Here is a 9,536-nt window from a genome sequence, read left to right as displayed (position 1 = left end):
CCCCTTTCCTTCCTCCCTCCCCTCTCTCCTCTCTCTCTTCTCTCTCTCTTCTCTCTCCTCTCCTCTCTTTCTTCTCTTTCCTCTCTCTCCTTCCCTCCCCTCTCCCCTCTCTCTTTCCTTCCTCTCTCTGTCTCCTCTCTCTTCTCTCCCCCCCCATGCGTGTATATATCCTGGGGCTTGAACTCAGGGCCTGGGTGCAAAGCTAGCATGCTAACACTTAGGGCATAGCTCCACTTCCAGGTTTTTTTTTTGGTGTTTTTTCTTTTAAAGATTTGATTGTTATTCTGAAGGTGATGTGCAGAGGGTTACGGTCACTTAGGTCAGGTATAGGGCACATTTCTGTTTGGACAGCGTTGTCCCTTCCCTGGCTCTCTCCCCACCCCCACCAGCTGTGGAGTTCATGTTCCTCCCCGTGCGCGGTGAGCATCACTGCTGCATTTGATCAGTTTGTTTATTTTTTTAAATCGGACATGGGGCTTGAACTCTGGGCCTGGGCACTGTCCCTCAGCTCTTCAGCTCAAGGCAAGCGCTCTACCACTTGAGCCACAGCGCCACTTCTGGTTTTCTACTGGTTTATTGGAGATAAGAGTCTCACGGACTTTTCCTGTCTGGGCTGGCTTTGAACCGCGATCCTCAGAGCTCAGCCTCCTGAGTAGCTAGGATGACAGGTGTGAGCCACTGCTGCATTTGTTCACCCTTTGTCCCTCCATTTCTGTGCCCGTCCCTTACCTTCCCGAAGACAGATAACAAAATGAAAAAGAAAAAAAAAAACAGCAGTGGGGCCAAAAATCCTGTTGCTTCCATTTCCTGGAGTTCATTTCGGTACATATTATTTTGTATGATGGAGGTGCGGAGGCCTGCGCCTTTGTGATGCTCTCACGAGTGTCCTGTCTCCCCGGGTGTGAAAGCCTGCAGCCCTGTGTCACTGATCACGTCCCTGTGTATTTTAGATCTAGTTTCCACCGAGGAGAGCCAACAGGCGCCATTTGTGTCTCTGAGACCAGCTTACCTCATGATTTCCTGCCTGGGCTGGTTTTGAACCCTGAACCTCAGATCTCAGCCTCTTGCCTGGCTGGGATGACAGGCATGAGCCACTGGTGCCCAGCCCACGTTGTTTATCCATTCAATTTGTCTATGGGCACCTTGTCTGATGGTGCATTTCAGTGTTGTAAATAGTGCCCCACTGAACGTGGGCTGGCTGGGTATCTCTTTGGCATGTTAATTTTATGTACTTTCTTTTGGATGCACGTCTAGAATTGGAAAAGCTGGCTCACAGGGTAGATCTATGAAGGAACTTTCCTACTGTGTGTGTGTGCACATGTGTGCGTGCCAGTAGCAAGTTTGAACTTGGGATCACTTTCTCTTGCTCAGCTTGCCTGGTGCTCTACCACCTGAGTCATGCCTCCAGCCTGGCTTTTTGCTGGCTTCTTTGGAGATGGAGTCTTGAGGACTTGTAGGTACCTGCTGGCAGAAGACGGGGTCCTTCGAGGTGTCTCCCCACGTCTAGTTAGACAAAGCTGCTCAGGACCCTTGTGGTGACTTTTGGAGGGTCTTGTGGCGACCCGGTCTAGGTCCTAGATCCTCAGTGTGGGAGTCATAAAGGCAGGTGCTGATAGGCTGGTTGTGGTCCGAGAGAGGGGGGCTCTGGGCTGCTGGTGTGTTTGCCCCATGGTGAGGGTGAGTTTTTGCAGGGCAGGGGACCGGCTCCCCCGAGGGCCACGTGAGGACCTCATGTCTCTGCCCAGTGTCCCACCCATAGTCCCTGGAGCAGCCCTGCGTGCCGTTCGCTGATTGGGTGAAGGAGAGGCGGGCCTTTGTGGATGTCAGCTGTGAGACCCTCTTCAGTGCTCATGGATAGTCACTCAGTATTGTCTTTCTGGAAATGGGGGTGGGCCCTGCAGTGGGCTTGGGCAGGGGCGGGGGCGGGGTGGTGGTGGTGAGGGGATGATAAACCCTCCCCCTCCCCCATGTTCACAATCAATTTCACACCCCGTCCGTGATGCTGGGCAGAATGCGTGAGGAAGGCCCCACGCCAGGGTCATAGATCAGCTCACAAAAAATCCAGAACCAGCCGGGCGCCCGTGGCTCACGCCTGTCATCCTACCTACTCGGGAGGCTGAGATCTGAGGATCGTGGTTCAAAGCCAGCCCGGGCAGGAAAGTCTGTGAGAGTCTTATCTCTAATAAATCACTAGAAAACAGGGAATGGCGCTGTGGCTCAGTGGTAGAGCGCTCGCCAGGAGCTGAAGAGCTCAGGGACAGCGCCCGGGCCCAGAGTTCAAGCCCCGCAACAGAAAAAAACAAAAAAACCAAAACCCAGAACCACCCGGAGATCAGAACACGCCACAGTCTACCCTGCTTCTTTGTCAGCTCCCGGATATTGATGGATTTTGGGGGGTGGGAAGAGCCTGGAGTTTATGGGCAGCGTGGAAACGATTAAAAAAATCATTTCTCATTATGTGCAATCAGAAACTAAGACTCTGTGGAAAGAGGAAGGAAAATAAGGGCAGCCCTGGGGGTCAAACGCTAAGCAGAATTACTGCAAGGGCTACGCTGCTGAAGGCCCTATTGGTGTGTGTGTGTGTGTGTGTGTGTGTGTGTGTGTGTGTGAGTGTGTCATTCCCTGGGCAGTCTGTTTTCCTGGTGTATCTGGAAACAGCTTTCTTGCACTACTGGATTTGAACTCAGGGCCCTGAGCTTGCTAGGCTGGATCTTGAGCTACACCCCCAGCTCTTTTTGCTTTATTCATTTTTGAACAGATAAGGTGGCGTGATGCTCCCAGACTGTAATTGTTCTCTTTACACTGGCCACGGAGCTGGGGTTATAGGTATATCACTATACCTGCCTTGTTCTTGCATGTGTGCGCATGGGCATTAGCCAGTCTTGGGGCTTGAACTCAAAGCCTGGACATGTCCCCGAGGGTGAGTTTTTTTTCCCCTCAAGGCTAGCGCTCTAGCAGTTGAGCTACAGCTCCACTTCTGGCTTTTTGCTGGTTCATTCAAGAGTAAGAGTCTCATGGCCTTTTCTGCCCCAGCCGGCTTTGAACCTCCATCTTGAGATCTCAGCCGTGAGTCACGCCAGTGCCTCGTTCCCCGGGGTTTGGATGAAAGAAAGTTTAAATGTCTGGAAACTACCATCTCCCTTCACCCTGGCTTTGCAGAGGGGGTGAGTAGCAGCCCGCCATTCTTTCCCCCCCGGCTGCGTCTCCTTGCTGCTCAGCACTGGTGTTGGATGGCTCGTTCCTTTCAGCTTGGAAAGCAGAGACACTGCTGACCCCAGGTCTCTGGGGGGCCCCTTGGCCTTTGTTCCACAAATACGAATAAAGCTGCACCGTGCAATCCTCACGATCACCATCTCCAGGGCCGGATGCCAGGTGCAAGGGCCAAGGTGACTTGGTTCTGAATTGAATTGAGAACACAAAACCAAAAGGCTGCAAGGGCAGACGCATGCGTGGTGGGTGGCCATGCGGGTTGCATGTTAAGGACCAGGCCCTGTGGGCCCGTGCGGGGCCAGGCAAGCGGGGACAGGATGCTAGGGCGTGTGGAATCCCAGAGTGGGCCCAGGAGCCTGGGGGTGGCTTTCCACAGCCCCCCCACGCCCCCGGGGTACAGACAGCGCTCTGTGCTCTTCTCACTGGTGCTGTTGAGTTCTTCTTCATGTGGGTGACATCACCAGCTGTCTTCACTTCCGGGCAGGTTTTAATGAGTCGCTTGGGGGAAATCAGAAAGTCGCAGGGAGGCATGGTGGAGGGTTCCAGAAGGTCTGAGCCCCGCTAATTATGTCCCACGTTCCAGGAATAGAATGCTTGTGCCTCAACGTATCCAGAGCGCCCCTCCCCCCACGCTGGGCATGAGCAGCCCCCCCCGCCCAGGCTGTATGTTTTGGTGCCATGCCCAGGCCCAAGTTGAGCCATGTTTAACCGTGTTTCGTGTGCTAATTGTCCTGAAGTGCGCCCCCTGGCGGGCACCTCCGTGGCTGCCCGGGTTTTAAGGGGAGATTCTAATTCAAGAAGAGGAGGTCAGGTTGGGTGACTGAGGCCGGACCAGCCCCAGCTAGGGCGGAGATGAGTGAACTTGTTTGTCCTTTGCACTGTCTGCCGGAGCCCTCCCTCCACAGGGCCGGGCCCAGGTCCCTAGGTCTTCATGACACAGGAATATTCTGGAAACACAACCCTTCTGCTTCCCAAAGAGCTGCTGTCCTGGCTGCTGGTGGAGTGGGCTGGGGATTGGAATCGCACTCATTCTTGAAGCCTCCGTGAGCTTATCTGGGAGGTGGGGATACTACGAATGGATTTCTTTTTCTTTCCCCAGTGGGTATTTCGATGGGATGTGGGTGAGTCCCAAACCCAGGCTTTTTAAAAAATGTTTGTCAGTCATGGGTCTTGAACTCTGGGCTTGGGCACTGTCCCTCAGCTCTTCAGCTCAAGGCAAGCGCTCTCCTGCTTGAGCCACAGCGCCACTTCTGGTTTTCTGGTAGTTTATTGGAGATCAAGGTCTCTTGGACTTTCCTGCCCGGGCTGGCTTTGAACCGCGATCCTCAGATCTCAGCCTCCCGAGCGGCTAGGATGACAGGCGTGAGCCACTGGACATCTCTGCACCCCACATGGACACCCCGCTCCCGTCTGTGCCCCAGATGAGCACCACTGGGGATGGAAACCATCCATTATGGCAGAGCCGGGGGTCTGAAGGTAGATGAAGGAGCAAAGGAGAGACAGGCTCTCCAGCCTCTTAGGCCTCGCTGGGCAGGCTGAATGGTGGGGGGTGGGTGGAGGGAGGATAGGAAGCAGGGAGATGGGGGGCAGGAGGGAGAGGGAGGGGAAGGGGGAAGGAGGGAAGGGAGAGGAAAAGAGAAACGAGAGCCCAGAACAGGCCCAAGGGATGATGACTGCTTTTCGTGCCACTGACTCTGGGTGACCCTCTAGTCTTTGACTCCGGGGGGGAAGAGGAGAGGGGGCCGGACAGGGTCCCCTGGGCTGGGGAAGGGGGTGGAGGTCCCCCAGCCTCTGCCCCGTGGTGTCGGGATGGAGGCCATCGCCCTGAGCGAGCGGAAGGCCAAGGCTGTGGCGGCATCAGCCCCGACCTCCCAGCCGCAGAGCTTCAAAGCCAAGGCGCAGCAGCCGGGCTCTGCGGCGCCCAGTGATGCCCAGGAGCTCTGGGGGTTCAGCTCTGGGGTGGGGGAGCTTCCCGGGGTTGCTTGGAGCACAAGTGCAGGGGTGGTACAGTACTGGGTCCGGAATGGCTGGCCGGTGATCACGGGCTCTCGGCCTGGCAAGGTCAGCCAAGGTCAGCGAGGGAGATCCAGGCCCTGGGGACATAGATAGCGTCCGTGTCATTGTGGCAGCCGCTGCCCTTCACCAGCCTTCCAAAGAGCGGGGTGCGGCTCCCACAGGTGAGAGAAAGAGGGAAGGGGGGCAAGGAGGAAAGGAAGGGAGGAAGGAGGGAAGAAGGAAGGAAGGAAGGGGAGGAAGAAAAGAGGAAGGAAGGACAAAGCAGGAAGAGAGGGAGAGAAGGAAGGAAAGAAAAGGGAGGGAGGGAGGGAGGGAGTAGAGGGGAAGGGAGGGAGGGGAGGACGGATGGATGGATGGGTGCAGCGATGGCTGGGGTGGACACTGTCTCTGGATTCTTGCTGCCGCCGTGTTGATTCCCCGGCCCCTCCGCAAGCCTGGCATTTTCATGTTCCATCCTGCAGCCGCCGGGCATCTTGAGCTTTATGTGGACCCGCAGCCGTGTATCTGGCCGTGGGCTTTGGGAAAGGAGCCCAGCCTCAGTTTGCCCAGGATCACTTGATGGCGGTTTGCAGGGAGCGGGGCGGGAAGGCCGTCCTGCGTGTCTGGCTGGCGCGGGGCTGTCAGCCCCATGGGGATCTCCCTGCAGAGCCCCAGCTGGCCTGGAACTCTCCCTCCTCCTGCCTCAGCCTGCTGAGTGCTGGGATTACAGGCATGCACTACCATACCCGGCCTCTGGGGTCTTCTGGCTGGAGGTCTCCATCTCTTCTCTGTGGCCTATCACTTACTATGGAGAACTCCTAGTCATCTTCTTTCTTCTCCTTCCTCTTCCTCCCCCTCCCCCTCCTCTGCCTCCTCCTATTCCTCCATTTCCTCCCCCCCTATTCTTCCTCCTCCCCCCCTATTCTTCCTCCTCCCCCTCTTCCTCCTCCTTCTCTTCCTCCTCCTTCTCTTCCTCCTCCTGTTCCTCTGCCTCCTTCTCCCCCTATTCTTCCTCTTCCTCCTCCTCCTGCTCCTTTCTTTGGGATGAAGCATGTTACATCCATTTTGAAGCAGATGCGCTACCGTGCTGGGTTCCACTCCCCAGGATGTTCATGAAGACCACAGCCCGAGTGACGTCCTCCGCCTTGAGTCAGGCAGTGGCCGGTGGGCTGGGGGAGGGGGGAGGGGGCAGAGGGAGGGGGGAGGAGGGAGGGGGGCGGCTGTAAGCCAGCTCTGGGACAGGCTCTGTAATGGAAGGCCAGGGCTGCTCTGGGCAGGTCTCCGGAAGGAAGGAGGCCGAGGCCCGGCATCTGGGTACCGAGTTGCTGATGTTGCCAAAAAAAATAAAAAAAAATGAAAGCTCCTTCACGTTAGAAGAAGCTGCTTGGGAAAGCTGGGACGCGACATGCACGCTTGACAACGGAGCTCAGGGTGAAGATGCAGGCCGGGGGGTCTTGCTCACATTCCCCGCCGCACGCATGCGCCCCACGCCTCCTCCCGGGCTCATTCTCTCCCTCTTGCGGCTGGCCTGCTCGCTCTACCCCGCTCAGCCATGTCGGGCCTGCCTTCAGACAGCCGCGGGCATCTTTCATGACAGTGCTCACGCTTGCAGGGAATATTTGCAAACGGATTTCGCGCCCACGGAGTCTTGTCCCCAGAATGAGCATCTTCAAGCTTTCCCTGCTGGGTGTGAGAGTGTGTGCTGCAGCAGACAAGGCCAGGGGCAGCGATCTGCTCATTTCTACCTAAAACAAATATGACCTTGAAGCAGAGGTGGCTCACGCCCAGCTACGCAGAAATCCATGTGAGGATCGTGGTTCCAAGTCAGCCCAGGCAGGAACGTCTGTGAGATTGCTCATCTCCAACGAACCACCGAGAAAACCCCAAGCTGCACTGTGGCTCAAGTGGTAGAGCGCTAGCCCTGAGCAAAAGAAACTCAGGGGCAGTGCCCAGGCCCCGAGTTCAAGTCCTGGGAGTGGCACAATTTTTTTTTTTTTTTTACTACATGTTGCAACTTATGAGAGAGAAGAAGGTTCAGAGCAGAGAACACCGTGATGGGTGTGCTTTTAATCAGGCAATTCACGAAGACAGTGTCTCTGAATTCCTGGCTGCTGGTTTCCATGTCTTTCGTACTCTCTGATTGGTAAGATCCCTCCAAACCCCTTTCCCTTGGCCACTAGGGGGCAGGCCCTTGGGGGTAATTGTGAGTACCAGAGATGACCCGAACTTCTGCCGAGGCTTTATTTTTTGGTAGTGGGGCTTGAACCATGGGCTTGGGCGCTGTCCCTGAGCTCTTCAGCTCAAGGCGAGTGCTCTATCACTTGAGCCACAGCTCAAGAGCATCATGCTCTTCTTGGTACTCTGTCTGTCCAGGGCTGACTTTCTCCTGACCTCTATTATATTGCTGGGTATCTAGTAGGAAATCGATCAAAGGTCACAGGGGTGAAGAAAAGATGGGAGAATAAATAGCTAAGAGAATGAAAAGAGGCTGAATGGAGGGAAAGATGGACGAAGGGGAGAACTCAGGACTTGTGATCAGGTAAGAATAATAGGACTTTCAGGTAACTTCACATTTATTACGTTTTCCTTAAAAAAAAAGGTGCTGTATTTCCAGGCAATCGGCCATACAGACCACACGTATATAAAAATGTAGAGTGCCCTCATTAGCATTGCTGTGGGGGAGCTTCCCATCTCCCCCCAACATGGGTCACAGTTGGAAAGAGTAGGGGAGATGTTGTGTCCATTTTGACCTGGTTTTCAGGCTGTGGAACTCTGTAAACTGGGAACGTGTCGGGGAAACCAAGATGGCGGTCACTGGACACAATGAGCCGTGCTGGAGTGTTGGCATATTGGGAAAGCCATCAAGTATTTTTCTCTATGTCCCCATGACCTCTTTCCCTCTTAGCGCCTAGGTAAAAGTCCCGTGGTGTTAATGGTTATCACAGATGGTGCTCATGGGATTCAAACTCGGTCCTTGTGCCAAACTTGGAGGTAGGTCAATTCTCTCCAGCTTTGGCCAGTGTGGTACCCTGCTTCGAGTACTTGGATCTTAAAGATCCAAGACTCTTGGGCCAGAACTAAGAGTCACACATGGGTCTCTTGAGTCCACTGCTCTGTCCTGTTCTAGAATTTTCTGCTTGGCTCTTTTCTGGTTATGAGCAATAGGGATCCCATGGGGGGGGGGGAAAGAAGAGGCCCTGAGGTCCACATTTTGACAGATTGCCTTGTTTGGAGAAATCAATCACGATTAGGTCTCCTGGTATGTGAATCTGTTCTTCTCCCCTGTCCCCCCCTGGAATCTCCATGTGGGGTACCGTGGAGGGCCGGCCTGCTGTCCAGCGTGGGCAATGCATGACAGAAATGGCCGAGGAGGTGTGGGGTGGTGGCTTTGGGAGATGCTCCGAGTGTTTTCTCCAGTCCAGGATGCCCATGGCAGCCACAGGGCCAGGTCAGTCTGCCACCTGTCAACTTGATTTCGTTGAGCGTGTGTAGGCTTGCACACGGTGGTGGCTGTGACAGGTACAGAGTTGTCATGTTCGTATCCCATCCCTTAGCTTCACCACCTCATCCAAGGCACTAGTATCAGGATGGGGAACACAGTGGCATTTCCGGACTGTTCTAGGCTATCATTACCCACAGGAGAGCTAATTTCTTTTTTTTTCCTCTGTCAGCTGTGGGGCTTGAACTCAGGACCTGGGCACTGTCCCTGAGCTTCTTTGCTCAAGAGCCGCACTCTATCACTTTGAGACACAGCTCTTCTGCTGGTTTTCCTGTGGAGATAAGACTCTCGTAGACTTTCCAGCCTGGGCTGACTTTGAACCATGGTCCTAGGTCTCAGCCTCCTGAGTAGCTAGGATCACAGATGACAGCCACTGGTGCCCAGCAGGTAGTTTCTTTTGATAATCAATGACAAACAAGTCTGGCATCTATTGTTTTATTTAAGTACTATCTTGACTTTTTTTTTTTGTTTTGGCATTTAGCGCCCCAGGAATATGCAGTGTACATAATTTTCCTTTTCCCTAGGAAATAAGACAGCCTCGGATTCCTTAATTTAACTGACACATGGCCTGATGCCATCCTTGTGGTGCTATTCTGGGGTTAAAGTGAACGAGATAGAGGTGACATTGTCTTAATGTCATTATTGTTTGGGCTCAGAGTTGCTCGGTCAGTATCCTGAGTACAGACGAGATCTTCTGACTTCTCACTTCTCTTGTTCTAAATAAATAGGATAAATAGCTTTAACAAGAGTGTTGTTTATGTCCACTTGAAGACTCGTGAATGGGGTGACACTCAGTCCACCAGTTGGAACAGGGTCTTCGGGGCCCCTGCTC

General features: G+C 54.3%; 1 protein-coding gene across 1 annotated transcript in view; it reads left to right on the top strand.

Annotated features, from left to right (window-relative positions):
- Pttg1 (pituitary tumor-transforming 1) overlaps positions 1-1,858 on the top strand; it is a 31,742-nt gene extending 29,884 nt beyond the window's left edge. Inside the window, exon 4 of the mRNA XM_013028629.1 lies at positions 1,760-1,858. Coding sequence (XP_012884083.1) covers positions 1,760-1,858 — 99 coding nt within the window. The remainder of the gene's footprint in view (positions 1-1,759) is intronic.
- The last annotated feature ends 7,678 nt before the right edge of the window (positions 1,859-9,536 follow it).

This window comes from Dipodomys ordii, unplaced genomic scaffold (genome assembly GCF_000151885.1).
Source record: "Dipodomys ordii isolate 6190 unplaced genomic scaffold, Dord_2.0 Scaffold112, whole genome shotgun sequence".
NCBI lineage: Eukaryota > Metazoa > Chordata > Mammalia > Rodentia > Heteromyidae > Dipodomys > Dipodomys ordii.
The sequence above is the reverse complement of the archived record's forward strand: the minus strand, read 5'-3'. Positions and strand labels throughout refer to the sequence as shown.